The sequence below is a fragment of the Chinchilla lanigera genome, unplaced genomic scaffold, assembly GCF_000276665.1.
Source record: "Chinchilla lanigera isolate Chin_1 unplaced genomic scaffold, ChiLan1.0 scaffold00015, whole genome shotgun sequence".
NCBI lineage: Eukaryota > Metazoa > Chordata > Mammalia > Rodentia > Chinchillidae > Chinchilla > Chinchilla lanigera.
The window spans coordinates 27,626,808-27,649,630 of NW_004955416.1; the positions used below are offsets into that span (position 1 = coordinate 27,626,808).

Below are 22,823 nucleotides of genomic sequence, written 5' to 3' on the forward strand. Positions count from 1 at the left end.
TGAAACCAAGAGCAAAAACTGGTTCTAGATTAATAAAATTGGTGTCTTTAGCTAGACTGATGAAGAAAACAAAAGAAAAGTTATAACCAATTTCAGGAGTGGAAAAGAGATATCATTACACTTGTAGACATCAAAACGGTAAGGAATATAATATAATGAGCACCTTTATTCCATTTAAAAGAAACCAGTTCCTTAAAAGGCACAAATTGCCAGACTGACCCAAGGAGAAAGTAGAATAATATACTACCCATATGTTGATTTAAGAAATTCAGTTCATAATTGAAATTGTCCACACAGCAAGTGTTAGGCCCCACTGGCATTTTTGTTGAGTTATTTTAATTATTAAAGGAACAATGATGATCCTTCACCAGACTCTGAGAAAGCAGACGCGGTACCACTTGCTAATTGCCTGCTTAATTTTACTGGAAGAAAAGAAAGACCAGTGTCCCTCGTTGCAATAGATACGAAACTTCTTAACAAAACATGGGCAGTTAAAATCTATCAGTGTATGAAAAAGGACATTACATCATGGCCAGGTATTATTTATTTCAGGACTTCAAGGTTTGTTTAACATGGAAATCAGTAAGGTGACTAATTTATCATAAGAGGATAAAAGACAAATACCAAATAAACATTTCAATAAATGCAGAGATTGCATCTGACTAAATTATGCAACCCGTCCCTGTTAAGTACTAGTCAGACAAGAGAAGGTAATTTCTAAACCTAAGTAAGGTCATCTGCAAAAAATGATAGCTTACTTTGTATTCATTAGTGAAGTGCTGAATATTTTCCCTCTAAATTCAGAAACACAGGATGTCTGGTTTTGCCATTTTTATTCAGCATTTTACTATAGGTTCTAGTCATTGGAGTAAGAGAAGAACAGTAAATACATTGGAAGGATGGAGGTAAAATTGTCTTTATTTGCAGAGAACATAATTGTGGATGCAGAAAATTATAACAAATCCACAAAAATGTACTAGAACTAAGAAGTGAATTTAGATTACAGGTTAACATCATAAAACTTAATTTATCTTTTCTCAGTGATAAACACTTAGAAAATGGAGTTTTAACTCATATATAGCAATAAAATTAAAAATGTTTAGGGATGTAATGAAATAGGTTCACAACCTATATATACACTGAAACATTGCTGAGGGAAGTTAAATAATACCTAAGAAATACCCCATGTTCGTTGTTTGGAAGGATCCATATTGTTCAGACCCTTTGGGGAGTTACCATTTTTAGTGTTAGAGGAGTTCCAATCAAGTTCCGGCAGGCTCATTTAAAGAAGTTGACAAGTTGATTCCAAAATATATTATCCAGAATAATTTTAGACAAAGTTAGAGTATTTATACTATCTGCTAGCAAAATGTATTATAAAGCTACAATATTTAAGACAGTCTAGTATTGGTACGTGGAAAGGCTTTTAGATTAATTAAACAGTTCAGAAGTAGACCTACACTTAAGTGGTAAATTGATTTTCAGCAAAAGGACCAGGGCAAATCACTGGGGAGAAGTCTTTTTAACAAGTTCTGGTGGAACAAATAGATAACTATACGGAAAATAATGAATGTTGACTTTACCTTACACCACACACAAAAATTAAATAGATCATTGACCTAAACTTATAGTTAAAATTGCAAAATTACTGGAAGAAACCAGAACAGCTTTGTAGCATTTTATTAAGCAAAGATTTCTTTAGACAGACATAAAAAAAAAAAAACGGTAAAAAAAATTATAAATAGCACAATGTGGAACAGCTGGAAATCTGATGTGTCACTGCCACAAATGTAAACTGGTGTGTCCACTGCAAAGGTTTTTATAAAGTGCACCTTTAACATATAACCAGAAGTTCTCTCCTAGGTATCTACTCAACTAAAATGAAAATACATATCACTACACACTTTTACACATCAGCTGTCACAGTAGCATCACTTAAACGGCCTCAAATTGGAGAGAACCCAAATGTCCATATGCTCACAAATGGGTAAAAAAATTTTGTATTATAGAATACTATTCACCAGTGCAGAGAAACTAATTCTCGATACACTGACATGGATGGATTTCAAAAATACTATATATGAAATAAGCCAAAGACAAAAGTTTACATATGATTCCATTCATACGAAATTCCAAAAAAGGCAAAAGTTTATTTTTATTAACCAGAGGTTTGCCTGGACCCCATCATCTGGGCCGGGAATTGACCTTAAAGAGGCATAGAGGACCTTTTTAAGGTGAGGGGAAAGTTCCATATTTTCACAGTGAGTTTGGTTATCTCACCATAGATAAGAACTCACCAGTCTTAAAGTGAGTAAACTTTATTTCAGCTCAGTAAAGCTGGTAGAAAAAATAGTGATAGTCAACATAGAAAATATTTCTTTGCATTCATTTATAAATGTATTGCAGTTTGTCAATAGACTTGAATGAGTTTGTTGAGATTATGCTGTAGTTTATTTAAAATTGTTCTCACTTGGAGAAAGATGTCTGCTAAGGGGAATAAGTAACAAGTTTGGTGGGTCACTATGTTAGTGTTCAAGGAAGGCTTTTTGGTAAAGGGAGATTGGAGCAGACATAGAGGAAGTAAGCTTACTTTGCATGTGCCTTATGCATTTCTTACTGAATTTCGGTCTAGGTGTTTTATAATTTCTGCTGTTATAAATATGATCTTTTTCTTGTCTTATTGCATTGGCTAATATTTGCCCTGAATCAAGTTTTGTTTGTGCCTTCATTTGCCTCAGACTCTCTCATTTTGTTACTTTCTTGTGTCCAGTAACTATACAGTGTATATGTTTTACCCTACAGCTCTTCATTCCCTGCTGTGTTCTCGAGGTGTGATCAGTTAATTCATTTGAATGATTTTTACTGAGACCAATCAGATCATTGCTGTGTATGTTCATCTGTGTTTTTCCTTAGCTCAGTTAGCACCAGAATGTAAGTAGAACCTAAAAAAGACCTGAAGCGGAAACCAAAAATGCAAGTGCAGTTTCAAGGAACATAGTTTCAGTTTTACTGTAGAACAGGTAGTGTATGTTGGCTGGCAGTTTTGAAGGCACCCCTGGTGCGTGACAGTTGGGAGGAATGAAAGATGATACATTCTTAAATTGCACCCACAAATCAAGAGGGAATGTCTGGAAACAGTTGCTTGGACAGGTAGTGTTTCAGAAACAACGTTTTAGTAAGATGTGTTTTCCATTTGAAGAGGAGGGGCTCGCTTAGATTTTATGTCTGTCTTCACTTAGTCAACTCCAGATAAGTGAGGTACTGTATGTGAAGCAGATTTGCGTGGCTTGAGAGCTCAGCTTCGTGTCAGAATAAACCACTACTAGTTCCTGTTCATGGTGTACCAGTAGATGGCAGCAAAATACTTGGCTAAAACCTTCTTCCTGCTTCTTTGTTGCATAGTAAATCAGTATTGTGTTCTTTAGTTAAGAGGTACACAAAGTGATACCCTCGCTTTCTCCAAAGGGATAAAAATGATGTTACCATTCTGTACTTTCACTTTATGTTAAATGTTTCTAGAAATTCGAATAATGTTTACTTTAAAAATGTTACCCTTTAGTTTTTGTTAGTAACTCCTTAACTGAAACATTCGTGCCCCCCAGGAGTATTAATATTTCAACATACAATTTTCTGCTTCATACGTTTCTCTAAGAGAATCCAGCTGTTACAGTATGTTCTAGAACTAAATAACACTTTACTAAACAATGAGTAACTCGGGAGGCACTCTGTGGGAAACAATTCTGATCTTTTTCTCTTTCATAAACAAACCAAAACTTCAGGATGACTTTTACGGGCATTGTAGTCCTTGTGCAGAAGTTGGGTCTGACCAGTTCAGCTTAATACTGAATCACTGCCTTCCAGGAAGTGGTGGGTGCAGTGTGGCATTAGCAGTTCTTGTCCCATTCTGCCCACTGCTCAGGGAGCCAGTGGGATGCCAGCCACAGAAAGCTGACCTTTGGCTTCATGACAAAGCTGGGCAAGTGACAAAAGCATGTGACTTGTGGAGTCACAGAGCAGATAAATCCCCTTTCCCTAAAATGGGTGGGTTTAGGAGATACTATGAAAACTTTTTAAAAATACTGTTCATACAGTGCTGAGTTTTCTCCCAATTTTTCACGTAACGTGTTGCTTAATTCTTATAAACTTGTAAGACCATGTAAAATGAAGAGTCATGTTTTATTTTATGAAAACATGATTTATCAAGATCACTTAACATATATCTTACACACTTTGGAATTTTTACAGACCACAGAAAACTTTTTTTCCTAATGCACCCTAAAACAATGGTCTTCCAGACCATAGAACATCTGTAATTCGGAGCAGCAGATGTTGCTACACATGCTTCTCTTTAAGACCAAGGAAAAGCACAAGAGAAAAATAAAACAAAAGTTTTCAAAAGAGAAAAACATGAACTAATACAGAGATGGGAGAGCTGAGTAGCCAAAGGCAGTTGGTTAAATGAGCAGAGACGAGGGATGCGGTGGTCTGAGCTCTGCATCTTTTTAAACATTTGTAAGTCTTTCTTTTTCCATAAACTCAGGATTGATGGCACTACTAAAATGTATTTCCCATTGAAATGACACTTCATTTAAACTGAGGAAGGAAAGTACATGGTGTTCTTTCTAGAGTTCAGCCCCTTCCCGCTTTGTGAGACTCCATGGTAGCGTGCCTTGTTTTGTCTTAGAGTCTGCTCATGTTTTCATTTTGGTTTTAACTCTAGCTGATCCCACAGTAAAGGACTTAATCGGAGGCTTCACTGCTCTTCATTATGCAGCCATGCATGGCCGGGCCCGGATCGCTCGCTTGATGTTAGAATCTGAATATAGGAGCGACATTATTAACGCGAAAAGCAACGATGGCTGGACTCCCCTGCACGTGGCCGCACACTACGGGAGGGACTCATTTGTCCGACTCCTTCTGGAGTTCAAGGCCGAGGTCGACCCACTCAGTGATAAAGGTACAACGCCGCTTCAGCTCGCCATCATCCGAGAGCGGTCCAGCTGCGTGAAAATCCTCCTGGACCACAACGCCAACATTGACATTCAGAATGGCTTCCTGTTGCGCTATGCCGTGATCAAAAGCAATCACTCCTACTGTCGGATGTTCCTTCAGAGGGGGGCAGACACAAACTTGGGGCGCTTAGAAGATGGGCAGACTCCTTTACACTTGTCTGCCCTGCGGGATGACGTGCTGTGTGCACGGATGTTGTATAACTATGGCGCGGACACGAACACAAGGAACTATGAAGGCCAGACCCCACTGGCTGTCTCCATAAGTATTTCCGGAAGTAGTCGGCCGTGTTTGGATTTCTTACAAGAAGTTACAAGTACGTAATAGAATTACTATTTTTTTTTTGCATCTTTTCTTTTTTTAACTTAAATCTGAGGAGCTTAAGGTGTTTTATAACATGAAATGACTGTACTTTATCATTCCTATAAGTCCTGCTTGATAAGTAATGGCCATATTCATCAAAAAAATTTTTTTAAAGGTTCTAAATTCAATTGTGTTACCAAAAGCAATATCATAGGCAGTAAAGATGAGAGGAAAAAGCAGGGAAAAGGATAGAGGATTTTCAAAGCGAACAAAGATTTATGGTAGCAGAGGCAATTCCTGCTGATCAAAAAATAGTCATCCTAGGAGTCTATAGACTTCAGATTAAGGAATTAGAGAATTTTGGAGTTTAGATTCCTCAAGTGTGGGAATGTTGTAGAATGTGTGCTTTGTAGCTGTGTTTTAATTACAGCTTTTCTGCTTCATGTGAACCCACATGACGTAGAATGACAGTATTATTTATTTAGGTATCCTAGTAATAGAAGTTCAGGATACTAGAAAATACTTCCCGTCAGTGGGGAATGTGGCCCTACTGTCCTTGGGTGGACCATGTGGTTTCCATTCTTATCTGAACTGTTTTTTGTGTAGGTTTTTGTTTTGTTATTATTTTGAGGCCCTGCAAGTGTCTGACCTGCCTTATGTAGTGGACAAGGATTAGTTTGTATGGACTTAGCTGCCTTCTCTTGATTAGCTTTTTTGTGACTCCTCGGGTACATGTCCCAGAGGCTAACGTCCAAAACACAAAGCTGAAGTCTATAAACTACACTGATTTTGCCTTCTGCTGTCCTTTCTAATAAGTGCTTTTTTTCCTCACTGATCTCAAACTTCTATTTGCTATTGTAGAAGACATCTTTATTTTTTTTAAATGGGAAAAAATAAAAATTCATAACAAAGTAATAGAATAACAATAGTTAATACCTTGCATATTGTCATCTTTAAAGTAGTTAGAGTACAAGATAAGGGCATAAAAAATTTTCCAACCAATATTAGCACAAACCTTCCTTTTCAGTGAACTAAGAGATACTAGTAGTATAACTAACTTGCATTTTTTTTCCTTCTCCCTTCCTTCCTTTTCTCTTTTCCCTGCCCTAGCCTTTTTCCTTTCGAACAGTTTCTTCCCATTTCATAACATCTGTCATACCTTTTACACCTTATTTACGCTTTCAGTTTTGTAGAAGACATGCTCACACCCTGGGTTCCAGGTACCAGCAGGCATGGAATTTACTTGACCTGCTTGTAAACAGTCCACGCTGCCCTTTGAATTCAGCTTTTGCTTTATGATTAAATGCAATGTAACTTGAATTTTCTGTATGTATAATGAGAGGGAGTTGAAGTTACCCCCACTAATGTATTCAGAGGAAAGCACGAAAAGAAATCACACTCAGGTGAAACTCGGCGCAGACCAGAACTTCGCGTTTTGACAGGCGTGTTGTCTCCATGCTATCCAGCATGGTAGCAGTTGGCCCCACATGGCTTTTGAGCACTAGTTATGTGGCTAACGTAACTGAGGGAACTGAATTTTAAATTTTATTTAATTGTAATTAATTTAACTTTAAGTGACTGTAAGTGCTAATGACTTTGTTTTGGTCTGCACAGACCTGCTTCCCGTGGGAAAGGTTTTGGGGCTCTCGGGCAAAGGTGTGCTTTCAGGAAGCTTTTGGAGCACACACAGCCGAAAACCAGCAATGGGGTGCTACAGCTGCTGGTTGCCTTTTGTTTTCAATATTATTATTCTAATTTTTGGATGAGAAATTTGTGGTTAAAGTAGTATAATTGCCCTTAGAAAGCAAGTTACATACGTAAACGCCTCAGTCTCCTTTGTAAAACATTTTGCTCAGTGGTTAATGGTGTAGACTGGAGCTAAGCTGCTCAAGTTCCAGCCTGCACTCCCATCACATGTTAGCTGTGACCTTGGCCAGGTTACCTAACCTCACCGTGCCTCAGTGTCCTCCTCTTAAAATTAGGAAAATGATAATGTCTATCCTTTAGGCTTGTTAGGAAGATTAAATGAGTTAATATTCATATCATACTTATAATAGTGCCTGGCACATTTTAAATGCTATGTAAGTGATTTTCAGAATAGGATATGTAACTAATAAAGTGAGGGTGGATGAACCAACAAGGACTGGCTTCCCACCAACTGACTCAATCCTTTAGATTTTTATTCTCCCTGAGCTGCCTGTTTTCAACCCTGTCGAGACTGCGTGGGGAAACACGCCGCCTTGCCTGGGAGGGAATGCTGGGTAGGTGCCTAAAATGAGGGGCAGGTAGAACCATCATCTGGGCCGAGCGGGACGTGTGACTTCTCTGCTGCGCACGCAGCAGAACCCTGCACCCAGCAGGTCCTGAGTGGACACTGGGTGCCTGTGTGGCTGGTAGTTCAGAGAGCATCGCCTCAGATCTGTGAGCGCCTCCAGCTCCTGAGGCCACTGCTGTCCGGAGCTCCAGGCACCAAGCTGTTGGCTTCTGGTCCGGGAACTCAGACTGCTACAGTACAGGGGCAGCAGAGGTTCCGCATGGTGGTCTTTATTTAGGGCCATCCTACTAATGTATTGGTTGGCCCATGTATGCAAGTTTGCATCCTTTCAACTAGAAGCAGATTATTTAAATTGGAAGAAACCCCAAAAACTGTAATCCTGGACTACAGCTTTTTGGAGAAGTTGCCATAAAACTCTGCATAAAACATTGCATAAAAACAGCAGTTCAACTTGCGTGGTAATAAAGTAGTGTCTTCCTTAATCAAGTGATGTCTTTGGGTGCTGTATTTGCAGTGAGTGGAGGGAGAGGCCCCAGGGCTGCTGCTGTCACGGTTCACCCACACCCGGACCGAGCTGTTCAGCGGACCTGGGGACCCCCACCTCCTGCCGCACTGGAGGGCTCCCTGGTGGCCCCTGCAGAGAGCTGGCCAGCGAAGGAGCAGCTTCTCTGTAGCCAGGAGCGAGAAGCGCTGCTTAGACTGGCAGAGAGCCTCCCGAGGAGAGTGAGCGGCTCCTCGGTGGTTAGTTAGCAGTGTTTATGAGAAGTCAGTTTTTGTTTTTAGCTTTCCTTTGCGCTCCAGAAAGAAAACGGGGTGTGATGAGTGGAACAAATGAACAGAGGGGAAACAGAACAGTGGAGATGTGTGGCCGGTGACACATGGTAAACGTGGTGTGGACAGAGAGTCTCACGCAGTCCATCGTGCACTGAGCTCCCAGGGTAAGGAGATAAAGGGCCCGTTGTGCCAGGGCACAGAGTAGGCCTAGGCTGCGACAAGCAGGGTGCTTAGGGCACAAGCTTATGCGGACAGTTATTCTCAGGGCCACGCGGGTGCACACAGGAAAAGCCGAGCAATGATGCATGCTGCTTACACCAAGGACGGGCAGGAGCTCGGAGGACCCTGGATGTTCCGGCATGTGGGAACGGGTTACGGTTCTCCAGTTAGAAGTGGGGCACAGAAACTATAGGAATGTTTGCCTAGTTCCGAAAAGAAATGGCCCATTTATGCATAAGATATGGGCATAAGAGCAAGAACACATTACAGAGGTACAATTTTATGATTGTCTGAAAAAACTATCAGTAGAGTTAATTTGAGGATACGGTTAAAATAATAATATGCAGCATGAGAAATCGGATTGTAATTTCGTGGGTTTTTTTTTTTCCCCCTGCTTCTAATCACCTCCCTGCCCCACAGCATAAACTCGCCTAGTCAATTAATGGAGCAAGGAGTTATTCAGAATATAAAGTCTTTTAAGAAAGGGAAGCCAGGTATGGTCATGTACACCTGTAATCTCGGCACTTGGGAGGCTAAGGCAGGAGGATCGCTATGAGTTCAAAGCCAGCCTGAATTACATAGTGAAACCCTGTCCAAAAAGAAAAAAAAAAAGAAATCCCCCAAGAAAGCTGGATCTCAAGCAGTGACTAGCAAGAACTTTTAATCTTATACAAAAAGATGACATTTGAATGATTTGATGCCCGGAATTTTGTTCAGAAAAGTAGTTAAAGATCTTAGAGTTCAGTAATAAAGCACAAATCACAGACAGGGCAAAGCAGGAACTGTGCTTCAAACAGCCACTTCTGTGGGTGATAGAGAAGGAGAGAAAGAGCTGGTAGCCTGCATTTCCTTATACAGACACTGTGAAAGTTGGAGGAAAGTTTCCCAAATCACAGTCTAGTCACAGCAGAGATAGCAGTAAAAAGGAAGGTGCCCCACTGAGGGTGCCCCTTGAAAGAAGACAGCTTCCATGTCCGATGGGCAAGATTATTTGCAAAAGGTCCCACAGTGTGCGTTCTGTATGGGAAATCTGTTCATATCAGAAGGCAAAGTAGAGTCAGAATTGGTACAATCACTTAGGGACATGACTTCAAAGGGTCCAGTGGTCACCCATCCTCACTGTGCCAGTGGCATTTGTATCTGAACTGTATCTGGGATACTCTGCCTCTTACAGCTGCTGCTTAGGGCACTAGTCAAAGTTCTACTGTTACTCCCTCATATTTTCATGAGGTTCAGATTGATAATCATAGCTATTTCAAATTCCCTGGCCGGTGATTGCAACATCTATGTTGTATTGGAGTCTTGTTCTGATGATCATCTCTAGAATTTCTCATGCCTTTTAGGGTGGCTTGGAATTTTTCATTGAAACTAGATGTGATACAGAGGGCAATAGGAACTAAGGTAGACAAACCTTGAATCTGAGTTTGTCCCTCTTTTTCTTTTTTCTTTTTTGTGGTATTGGGGATTGAACCCAGAATCTTGCTGCTTGGTGAGCACTCTATCACTGAGCTATGTTCCCAGCCCTATTTATTTTGAGACATGGTCTGGCTAATTGCCCAGGCTGGACTTGAACTTGAGATCCTCCTATCTCAGCCTCCCGAGTAGCTGGGATTACAGGCATGTACCACCACTCCCTGCGTAATGTAAAGGCTTCCTAGTAATCTGGCTAGGAACTCAGCTGTGTGTAATGTTTGTTGCAACTGTAGATGCCAGTACGTTCGCATTCCTCCGGTGTCCTTGTTTTTGCCCCACCACGCTTTTGACTTTGGGCTTCCTTAAGTGCTCTTCCTCTGATGGGTCTGTGTCTGGCAGCTCTTCCTGATTCAATCCACTGTTACTACGCTGGAGTGCAGTCGCTGCAGTTGAAGGTGTGTTAGAGTGAGCAGTCTCCAGTCTTCCTATTAAAGCTCAGTCTTTGTCTCTGGGCTGTGACCTTCACTAGTCTTTCTTATCTATTTTTTCCCAAAACTTCGTTGTCAGACAGGGAGGCCAGAGGGGGCTGAAATCAGAGAAATGTCCGCTGGGCTAAGGCTCTGGCAAAGTCCTTTCATTGGAGAGCAGGCTGTTACGGAGAAACTTTGGGAGTCCTTCTGGTTGGTTCCTGGAAGTGAAATCTCAGATGAGCAAGGGCTTCCTGAGACCATGACACTCTCATTCTTACTGGTCCATACACAGACTTCACCTTAAAGTGTCCCTACCAGCCTGGCTCGGTGGCTCTGCTCCAGATAAACAGCTCTCAGCTGTGGCCCCCTGCTTTTATCTCTGCAGAGCTTTTGGAAGGTTTACTAGCAGATCCAAGAAAAGGCATTGATTTTGTGTGTGTTCATGTTTTTCTTCTTTAAAGATGGGAACAACTTCAAAGTTCTTTACATGTTGGAGCAGAAAATGGAAGTCTGTTTCATTTTATCATTTTTACTGAAAATGTGGAAAGCACATCCTGTCCATAGTCCTTTGAGCTGAGTAATGTTTTGACCACTGTGATCAGAGGCACATGTCCACCGTAGATCATCCCCACAGTCCCTCAGCTGCGGCTGTCTTAGAATTGCCGTTAAGTCAGCAGAATAGGTTGCTGGAGAGAGTGCCTAATAGGCTCACATCTAACTTGGCTAATTACATTGGACAAATGCTTTCCCCTCATCTTCTGCCCCATGGAGCTGTTCTTAGAAAGGGAAGAATTGGACCATAGTCCTCAAGATCCCTTTTTAAAATTCTTGCCAGTAATCACCTCTAAGAACAATGATTTTCTGCTGCTTGTGATTTAAAACAAAACAAAACGAAACACTTCTTCTTTTTTTAGTTTTACATACAACTGTATATTTCGCAGTCTGAACTTACAGGAGCCCTCCAGGCTGTTCTAAGGTCCCTATTTCGGAGTGTTCTTTGCCTTTTTCACTGTGATGCCCTTTGCACTGTGAGATGATGTAAAGCCGTGCAGAGGGCACGCTGCTGGAGTGTGAGCGTGAATCCAGGCAGCGGCCCCGATGTTGGGTGCCCTTAATGGAAAGTGCTCTAGTCCTGTGAAACTTGTATTTGCCGAGATTTCTAGTATTTGAGGACCCTTCTGAAATCAGTACAGATAGTAATAAAACTGGCTTGTGATACCGGGTAATGAAATTAGTCCACATTTGGAAGATACACATAACCTGATGAGCCATGTTTTCTCAGTGACTAATTTGCAATCTTACAGAATCACATACGGGTAAAAAAAATCCAAATAGACCAGTGGATTCTGATCGAAAAGAGTCCAGAAGTTCATCAGTTTGATTTCAGACTCTATTACAGTGAACCTTTAAGAAACCACTACTTACCTAGTTTTCATAGAATATCGTAAAAGATTCACAGTCATCTGAAAAAAGCTATTAAACTGTTCCTTCCCTTTCCAACTCTGTGTCTGAGTCAGCTGGGTTTTCTTCAGGTAGTCCGGCTGAGACAGCGTATTGCAACAGACGAAGTGCAGAAGCAGATCTGTGAAACCAGACATGGAAGGAGATTCACGAAACTGTGAACAGTGCCATTCTTCTCACAGTCTGTTTCAGAGAGCAGCTCTGTTTTTTTTATGAAAATTTGTTTCACCTGAGGAATTTATTAGTTATTTTTTAAATGAATCAGTAAATGTTTCTGAAATTTCTGAGTTCTCTAAAATGGTAAATATAGACCGATACAACTCGCATACTAAGACTTTTTTGAGGTCTTCCCATTTTAAAGGTACAAAGGGGTCCTTAAACTAAAAAAATTGAAGCCTACCAAAATACAGTTTTTGCATTTTTAAGGGTGTCCTCCTATACGCCAAGTATTTTAGGATTTGATGACTAACTTGTTTCTGCTTAAAGTTAAATTTTGTGGGTAATGTGAAATGTTTTAATATTCGATTGCTTTCCATAGATATTTAAATAGTTAAAATGGCTAAAAAAGCTATTTAAGTAGTTTAATAGCCTGGCATATGCTAGCATATTTACCTCCTCGGATCCCTAGAGATTGGTGATTCCTGAACTTTTATCTACAAAATTATGGCTCTCCAGATATTGTGGAGTGAAATACACTTGATTCACATAGCTGGGAAGACTAGTTAGTACCTTGGGTCCTAAAGGCTAGTTTTCAGGTGGAGGGTCACAAAACAGAAGTGCCAAATGCTTGAATAAATAAACCACTGAACTTTTATTGTGTATTTATTTGCTTATTTTACGAGTGTCAACAGCTAACTTCGATAGCTTGCTTTCACACAGCACCTTCTATCCCTTATGGTCTAGATTATTCTTAGGGCAGAGAAAGTTGAGATAAGGCAGTGATCTGTGTTCTAGAAGATACCATTCAAAGACTGGAAGCAACTGTTAGTATGCTTTAGTGATGGGTGAAAGGTAGGACTGGGTTGCGTTTTGATTTGTATGCTTTAAGGAGTTGACTGACTCATTTCTAAAAGAAAAAGATTAAGTAGATGGGAACTGAAGTTGTGTAAACTGTTTCACAGGAGACTTCATCTGTCAAGTACTTAAGCTAGTGACTTTCTGGAACATCAGTCACAGATGTTTAAAAATACTACTTTATAAATATTACAGTAACCGGAAATACGTTTTTGTTTGGATTTCGGCAATAGTTAAGTACTATACTTTTGCAAAAACAAAAGTAGTGTGTTTGCAGAAGTAAAATTCTGAAAACAAGATTTCAAATGTAAACAAAACAAAACTTTAAGGCTGGGAATGCAGTTCAGTGGTACAGCACTTACTTGGCATGCACAAAGCCCTGGGTTAAATCCCCAGCAAAAACAACAACAAAAAAATCTTTTAAAAAGGACTAATAAAAATCATGGACCCTCTGTTTTAAGAAAAGGAAGTAGCCGTGGCTTTCTGAGCTAAATCCATTAGAATAACAGGTATGTGAGAAGGTGATCACAAAATTCCTCTGCATCAAGTGCCCTTATCTGCTGGTTTCTCTCCAGTAATTTCTTTGATGTTTTTGTAGAATGATTTATCAGAACTGTATTTTATAGCGTAACTGTGCAGATATGTATAGCACATTTTAACTAAGTTTTTTTTTTATTATTTTTTAATAAACTTGAGGGATTTTTTTTTTTTTTTTGCCAGATTCACCACTCTTAACTATTAAGAATTACTTTTAAAAATAAATGCTGCAGCATACTGTGCCTCCCTGGCAAGCACAAGGTCCTGGGTTCAATTCCCAGTACCCAAAAACAAAAATAAAACTACAATTTTAAGTCAAATTATACCATATTTTAAGGTTTTTTGACACAGAAAATAACTTACTCTGCAGTTTTTCAGTGTTTGTATTATTACGTTTTTGTTTTCGTTTCTGTTTTTTTCAGTACTGGAGATTGAGTTCAGTACTAGAGATTGAATGCAAGGCCTTTGCACTGAGGTATATCACCAGCAAACCATTTTGTTTTGTTTTGTTTTGTTTTGTGACAGGATCTTACTAAATTGCCCAAGCTTGACTCAAACCTGTGATTCTCTTGCCTCGGCCTCCCAGAATGCAAGGATTACAGATAGGTACCCGTACATCTGACTTTACTTTCTATTTGTAATGTTGGCTTCTAGAAATTTCTTGTCATTTGTTACTAAGCCCTCTATAGTTTTGTTTAGTACAAGTGAAAAATATAGGTCAAAGCTCATTGGCCTATGAAAAAAAATAACAAATGTCAGAACGCTAATATTGTGTACATTCTGATTCTAAATGAGTATCATTTTCATTTTAAGGAAAGGTGGAGCCTGGTCCTACAAATAGGATTTGTTTCACACATTTCATACTAAGTCTCAGTGAACGGAGTTCAGAGGGAAGAACAAAGGCATATAGTGTGTTTATGGTAGGTTTTTAAAATGGGAAGCCAAGAAAAAAGAGTCAGGCACTGGGAGACGTTCCTCCGAAGGAGAGGTTCTTGAAGGAACATTGGTCAGATTGGGCATAATCTCGAGGAGGCCAAGTCTTCATTTTTTCACATGCTGCCCTCCACCTCCGTTTCCTGTGCCCCAGAAACACCCATGTTGTTCACTTTGGCAGTTTAACAATGTTTTCTCTCTCCGTTTACCTTTATGCCTCCAGATATTTTTATCCAAATAAATAAATCGGTCCTATGATACATGTGGTAATGGCAGTGTCAAAGGGTGATGGTGTCACCTATTTAATTTTCTAAAATACGCAGCTACCACTAGTTTTGTAACTTGCACTAAACTGGACCCTTTAAAGCCTGATTTCGTATTTCATACCAGCCCCATTATTACTAATGATGGGCCTCTTACAGAATAGAAAGACTAAGAACCCTTTGAACTGTTATGTAATTCCATTGTAGTTCATTAGTCTGAATACCCTGTAGCTTTTCTGCACCCCCAAAGTGTTGATTATTTCTTAAATCATACTCTTCTGGGACATGTTTCTTACCTTCCCTTGCTGTAATCTATGGGCGAGGTACGAACGATTTTCTAAGATGCCTAGGAAAGCATTTGTCTTGATGGTTCTGCTGCATTGCCTGTGCTCTTTCTCACCTTTCTCTCCCTTGCTTCTTCCTCCTCCTCTTCCCATGCTTCCTTACTCTTCAGTAGGCCGTCCGATATGCAGTGGGTGTTCACTAAGTACTCTTAAGAGATCTGTTGACAAGATACTCTTTTAACCGTAATCTGCTATTCCTGAAAAAAAGACTCCTGTTATAGTCTTAAGAATAATAGTAATTATAGTGCGTCATCTTATTACTCTCTGTCGTTTAACCTGCTGTTGATTCAACAATGCTGATATATGGCAAGATGAGTTAATATTCTATATATAGAGACCCTGTAATTATGCTCCTCTGTTCATTAATGCACATCTTTTTATGAAGTTAAAAGTCTTCACATCTCTGCCTGATTCACGTCATGTGGTAATTTCTGAAATAGGGTTTCCATCAACTTGCCCAGGACTGTTTCCCAGTAATGGATTGCCACTGGCCCCTTCACTGCTCTGCCTCAGGTAGTTCTCTTTCTCTCTCTGCATCAGGAAGATGAAGATTTTACCTTGCAGGGAAGGGGACTTCTGCTTTCCTGGGAACAAGAAGCAGACATTGCCGGGCATGGCGGCGCATGTAATCCCAGCATTCTAGCAGGCCAAGGAAGGAGCATCACAAGTTTGAGCCCCACCTGGGCGACTTAGTGACCTCCGTCATCACTGTCTCAAAGTAGAGAGTGAGAAAAGGGGGTGGGTACAGGTCAGTGTAAAGGCTTTGAGTCTAGTCCCCAATACGGGGCAAAAAAAGTAGCAAACATTATCCTTACAAATATTTAAAAATTAATGTGTTAAAATTTACTTACCAACTGCTACTGTGTGCTTGGTGTTATTCTCAGCACTTTACCAAAATTAGGCTTTTTTAACACTCGCAAAGCTTTTGAGACGGGTGCTGTTACTATGAGGAAACGGAAGCAGGAGACTAAATACTTCCCCCAAGATCACGTAGAGTGTAGGTGATAAGGTCAGGAGCCAGGAGCTAGACCCGTGTAGTCTGGCTGCGGGCTTGAGGCTTTTAACCATACGCTTGTGTCTCCACCATGAAAGGTAATTCTGCAGACAGGAGTTACGCATGGTCAGGGACTCTTTGGGAGATAACATTCTCCCAAAATATTAATAGATGCCCCAGCACACTGCTTAAAAGAAAAATAATAGTAAATTGAGCAAAACGTTGCAATCTGTTTAGGCCCAGAATGTCTGTGGAGTAAAGCAGTTCCGGTATATTCGGCCTTGACAGGCCTGATTGAGCCCCCAGCCAGCTGCTGTCAGAGCCTCCCCAGCCACCTGAGTGAGCCACCTTGCAAGGGGAGAGGCCCCAGGTGAGATGCTCCAGAAAGCCGTAAAGAGCACAAAAGTAAAATAATTGACAAATGCTTTAAACCATTAAATGATACGAGAAGCCACTGAATACTAATGGTAAGAGTGTTAGTATAATGATGTTGGAGTTACTACCATCCCTGCCAGTTTATTTATCTGTGTTTGCCTTTCCCAGTAACTTAGTGAAGAATGTCCAGCCACACTGCAAAGAGCGAGGGGGATGGAAATACTGTGGTCCTCTCTGTCAGGAGCTGTCTGCCGCAAAACCCAACTATCAGAAGATCCCCCCATACATAACCGTCTCAGTCCCTTTTATTTTACCTTAGCTAAACAAATTCCATTCTTTTTTTACCATCTTGTTGATAATGTTTTCATTTAAGTCTGCATGTATACTTACGTATGTCAACTTTATCCTCTCCTTGTCTTTGCCTGAATATATTGTGGTTCGTTTCACTAAAATTGTACTTTAAAAGAACCTGCCTCCTATTAGAAGAATAAGATTCTTTACTTTAAAAAAAATAAGATTCATATCTAACTCATATTCTGGATTACATTACTATGGGCATTTACTGATAAAGGATGGTAATTTATTCCCTTCCTAAAGGTAGCCCAGCAGATAATGAGAAATATTCAGAACAAGTTAGGAATGACTTGCTGTTGACATAGGTGTGAGTCGACTGCTTTATACTTTAAGAGAAGCCTATTAAGTATTAATTTGTTCAACTAATATTTGTTGAGTACTGTGTCAGGTGTTGGGTTTACATTGGCAGATGGAGTCAGAAATGGTCCTGCCCTCGTGGACCGTGCTGTCATAAGTGAGGAAGGTAGGCACTGATATGTACGCACCAAACTTGTAAATGTAAAACTCAACTTCAGTAGTGGTGAGCGCCATAAAGGAAGGGAGCTCTGTGGGTATGTGAAGAGGAGTCTGACCTCGTCTTCTCCCATAAAGTCTTGGCAGAGACCCGAAGATAGAGGTGACATAATCTTACCCAGAGACTCAAGAGTGCGTGTGTCACATCCACGCGTGGATCCTTGTGCAGACATCTGTGGACACATCGCGCTAGCTGACTGGCATTTCCAAGGGAATGCTCACTTAATTTTAAGTAGTGGTGATCAGTATAAACAAGTACCTTTCAAGGAAAGGATACAGTACTGAGTTCAGCAGTGGTTCTTCAGGTATGCCTGGTAAACCTTTGTGTCCCCTTCCATGATATCTGTGAAATCAAAATGATTTCTGTAGTAGTAGTAAGACGTTATTTGGGCTTTTCACATGCCTTCTCGCTTGGAGTTTTCCAGAGGCTGGGTGGTGTGATTTCACCTTAACAGACTGAATGTAGAAGCATATAGGAAAATTCAGCTATGATTTATTTAAGCCAGACATTGAAAAGCATTGCAAAAGCATGAAAGAACGTCATTCCTCTCACCATTTCTTCGTTTTCTTTTGGAAAATGTGTTTTCATAATGTTATCATTTTCACTTGTAATGAGTCTATTTTTATTCTAAATGAATATGGATCTCTAAAATTTCTGTTTTTATTTCTGATAGGGTAATTATCTAGATATAGCCCACATCAAAGTTCTTTTGGGCCCTCAATCAATTTTAAAAGTGTAAAGGGATTTTTGAGACCTTAGAGCCACTGAAATACAGCATCTACTTGGCTTTAAGCACGTTACTTAATCTCTCTGAGGCTGTCATTGAAATGGGGATGATGATCAAAGTACTTCCTTCATAAAAGGATTACGGGAGTTAATATATGTCAAGAGCTTACAACAATAAGTGGTACAGTGTCAACATTCAGTATATGTTAGTTCCTGTGATTGTTACCGTTCACCAGAAGAGCACAGTGTCTGTGAATCCAAACACGATTGAAGCTTTTTGCTTGTGTTTGTGGCCATCTATTATTTTAATGTAAAACAAAGTTTTTAAAAAGAAAGAAATTGGACCTTACTATTTTTCACTTGAGTTGAATGATAGGAGGACTTAGAGGCAGGGGGCAGGCGCGTAAGTCTGGAAGTGGAAATGGAAGCATCAGACTTCCTGCAGTGCTGTATCACATTCCCTCTGCGTCCCTCTCAGCCCTCTCCTCACAACCAGGGCTTTCCTTTGTCCAGAGTGACCGCGAACAGGTGGGAGGTGTTCTTTAGAAAGCTTCACTAAAATTGGGGTAGGTGTTGAGGCTGTAGCATCCAGATGCAGCACCAAAATGACACACAGTAGAGCATCTTCAGCCCATACTTTTCAGGTGGAGAAACTGAGGCCCTGAAGAGTAATTGGCCCACAGAAGCTCCCCGGCATAGTAGAGGCCTGGTCAGGACAAGACCGAACTCTGATTTGGAATGGAAAGAATATCAAGTTTAGCATCAGAAGAACTGGTGTTAGTCTCACACTAAGACTTTATTGTTTGTCAGACATGCTGAGCAATGTATTAAGTCTCTGAGACTGAGTATCCTTCTTTATAAAGTGGAGGTAGGAGTATCTGCCGTATTATAGAGGCTTGTGGAAAGGACCAGCCAAGGGGTCACACAGAGGTACTGAGTATACTTTGTTTAGGTAGTGTCCTTCCAGTCTTTGGCATGTAGTCCATACAGGGCACTTTACGGTGAAACGGTTCTTTCTGAAACCTCAAAGCCTGCCTTAACTGTTCTACTTTTTAGCTTTGTAACATTTTCTTTTTTCTTTTTTAGGACAGCCCAGAAACTTGCAGGACCTGTGCCGAATTAAAATTCGACAGTGTATAGGCCTTCAAAATCTAAAGCTACTTGATGAACTACCAATTGCCAAGGTCATGAAAGACTACTTAAAACACAAATTTGATGATATCTGATACACCAGGACTCTAAGCAAGTTATATTCCAGATACTTAAAAGGCTTTTGGCCTTGCACAAAGTATATCCTATGCAATTTCTGATTTGCTGTGAAGTCAGAAAGCAGGTATACACTTTTAGGTTTTTTTGTTTGTTTGGTTGGTTTTCATTGTAGGGGAGGGATTTTTTATATATATAAACACACACACCACATGCTTGAAGGTCTTAATTTGGTTTCTTGGTCCAAGTTTAAAAGGTCCAAGCTTTCTATACAATACTGCATTTAGAAAAATTGTTTTTCCTAAATGACACAAGCAGATTTGGAGTGAAGAATTTACCCTTTCCAAATTTATAGTTTCATTGGTGAGCATGGTACTAGAAACCAGAATGCGCGCTACAATTTGAAGGTCCAGTTTCACCCAGGGGGTCCTGGGTAATACTGGAAAATGCCCCAAAAAAGATTTAAAGTAACGCTGGCACCTCGTTTACTTTTAATGAATACAAATTGACTATTGCAAACTGTTCTTTTTTCCTAATTAAAGTAACTTTCAGAGACAGAAATCCAGTACCTCTGCTTTCCTTTGGGTGTGCTCTTGTTTTTAACTTAGTTTTTTTAACAACTGTAGGACACTACCCTGAGACACTGTGTCTCAGCTTTTGTCTGTAGTTGAATTGTGCTTTAAAAAAAAAAATGGGAAAGAAAATAACTGTATAAAGCCAGTATATTCTGTTTTTGAAACAGCACCTCTAGTGCAATACTTTTTCTGGTGTATTCTATCCATTACTCTACTCTGTGTTTGTCATTCCACAGCTGGCTTTGACATGCCTGTGAAAACAGGAACCGCCACTTTAATTTTCATTGCAGACTTGTAGTATGTCAGTTGCAATTCCATTGTAAGCTTTATTTTTTAAATTTCACTTTAAGTAGCAAATTTTATCTCCTGGTGGTAGAATATCCCCAAAAAAATAGCCCAAACTACTGTTAAACCATTTGGTTTTAATGCTTAAATTGGGGGTGGTTTTTTTCTTCCTGGTTTTTAAATAAAAATATTTTAAGGGTAAATCTCTAAATGGGTGCACATTTGTAAGTCTGGCTAATTCTTAATATGCTAATTGAACATTTCCTGCTATTTTAAAGTTCTGTACAGTGAAGCTTTTAAGAACAGTTGTTCTGTTTTCTGGGGAGCTGGGGCATATGTGTGCAGAGTGAGCATGGAGATGATACGGTAACGGTGGGAGTGTCCCAGCGACACAAGGTGTCTGGGATGATGCCCTCAGGAAGGAGTTCTCTGCTTCATTTGTCATTACGTGGGTTTAAGAGGAACCTTTTTAAATGTCCCAGAATCATTCTCTGTGCTTTGGGAAACTTCATAATATTTACACGCTGTTAATAAATTTGTTAACTGAAGTTTACAAGATGAAGGGCTTCTCTTGTCTGAATTTCTAATTTTAAGTCATAAAGTATAAGAATCTTCTTCCTAGAAGTAAAACGAAGCAGAATTAGGAGTCTGCTGTGGCTTTACCCTTCGCAGAGCTGGCAGTGCTGTTTGTTCAGCACCAAGTTTGTTCTTGCTTCTGCAGAGTAGCCCCGGCGTCACAGTATCTGAGCTGCTTGTGCCTGGGCAGCGTGCAGGTTTCTGACGAACGGACAGCTACAGACAAAAAGGAGTATTCGGGGAGTTGCTAACCGGGCCCGTTGACTCCTCGCAGGCAGCCCGTTAGCACGTGGCCAGTGCTGTGAGCATCCTTAACTGTAGCTGGAGCCTGACGGATAGGAACGGGTAATCCCACCTTTTCCTCATGACTGTGTCTCCAAGAGAGTCCCTAGTGAAGACAGTTGCTAAGCTGTGTTTCTTATCCTTGACTACCCAGCCCAGGGGTGAGGTGCCTTAACAGCGTTGTCGTGTGTCCAGAAATGAACTGAGTGTTCCTTCTGAAACCCCAGGCCCAGGGGGATGAGGAAGCAGGAGGTGCCTGGGCTCCTGCACTCTGAGAAGTGATGTCAATGTTGCATTTGCACAGGACTTAATTCCACACATGTGTGTGTTTATTCAATGAGCTTAGAATGACATTCGCATCTCAGCCGTTCCCAGGTTTCCAAGCTAAGTTAGCCACTGAATTTGAGTCAGGGAATTCCAAGTAAAAAGTTCAGATTAAGGTAAATTCTTTGTTCTGTGTTGCTGCTGTGACTTCAGAAAAAAAAAAAAAAATTATGAGAGCTCTTCGTGGAATTGAAATTTCTATTTAATGAAGAAGTATATAATTCCATTATTTATTTTTTTGAGGTTTGATTTATCTGGAAGCTTAAAAAGAATGTTTTATGTTTGTTAATAAAATCCCAATCACTTATCATATTTAACAGTAACTAAGATGCCTCATAGTTGGTAATGGGGGAATATAGCAGGTCCGCACTTGAATTTGATTGGCAGAGAAGCATTCCATGGCCACAAGATGAGTAGAAAGAATGAATATCTTCAGAAAATCAACTGATTGCCTTTTCCAGACTCTTAACGAAAAAGTTCAGCATATTATCAAATTTGTCCCTGATTCTTGTGTTTCTTTTCAAATTTATTGTTTGAAACTATTGCTAAATCTTTATAAAAATATATTTGGCACATACACCAAAGAAACCAGCTCCTAAAAGATTATGATCATTAGTGAACTGCAAACCTCGTCTTTTGAAAACAAGTCTCTTTTTTTGTAAATATTTGTGTTTATAAAATGTACAGCAGAGTAAGAGTGTTTTTTAGATTATTTAATTCCCATATTTTCTAAACTATTTACTACAGAATAACCCATGCTTGTTAGTTTGGAGGACTTAACTGTTTTATTTTTTAATTCATTATCAGTCATGCTTGGAGCAGCATTTCCGCTAGAGAATTCAGGGCTCTGGCAGTGCACGAGCACACATCCGGAGCACGAGCGAGTCTAGCATGGCTTGTCAGATGCACACCCTGAGAGGCGAGAATGTGTAGCGTAATTATCAGAGTGGACCTTATGAAATTGAGATTCTAACTTCCCTGCAGAATGGCTCATTAGCCCAGGAGGTGATTGGGATAAGGCCCTTTGCCCACAAATTTAGCTTTCATGTAACTCCCAGTGTGTTATATCATAATGTATTTTTGTTCTTCCTTTGTACTGTAAATTTTGCTTTGGGTCAATTTGAATTAAAAAAAAACAAATCTGGTTTAAAAGATTATGTTCGAATTGCATTTTATTTCTAGCCTGTCTTAATTTTTTAAAATATTTCCAGCTATTTGTTGAAAAGAAACAAAACTATCCTGCATCAGCAGCTGGGCTTCCTGGGAAATGGGTAAGAATGGGATACAGAAAACAGCCACTTGTGTTGACATGGGAAGAGCCAATTTTTATTTATTTCTAGTTTTTAAAAATGCATTCTACAAATGCCAACCAGCACCAGACTATCTGTGGAGTCTGGTTCGTGTTTATCACCTTTGTGTGGGGGAACCTTGACCAAAGAAGAAATTTGGACCATGGCATTCTAAACGCAGCACGGTAAATGTGGTCACAGCGTGCAGTTGCAGTAGTCTATGAGCCTTTGGAGCTGGAAGCAGAATAGCAGAGTTTCTCACTTCCTCTCTGTAATATCAGCGCAACTCGATTCAGGAGAAACCTCA

At 40.0% G+C, this 22,823-nt stretch overlaps 1 protein-coding gene across 1 annotated transcript in view; it reads left to right on the forward strand.

The window, feature by feature from the left end:
* The window catches only part of Asb7 (ankyrin repeat and SOCS box containing 7), a 39,176-nt gene extending 16,797 nt beyond the window's left edge, over window positions 1-22,379 (forward strand). The window contains exons 5-6 of the mRNA XM_005381638.2: window positions 4,721-5,326; window positions 19,066-22,379. Coding sequence (XP_005381695.1) covers window positions 4,721-5,326; window positions 19,066-19,205 — 746 coding nt within the window. The 3' untranslated portion in view covers window positions 19,206-22,379. The remainder of the gene's footprint in view (window positions 1-4,720; window positions 5,327-19,065) is intronic.
* The last annotated feature ends 444 nt before the right edge of the window (window positions 22,380-22,823 follow it).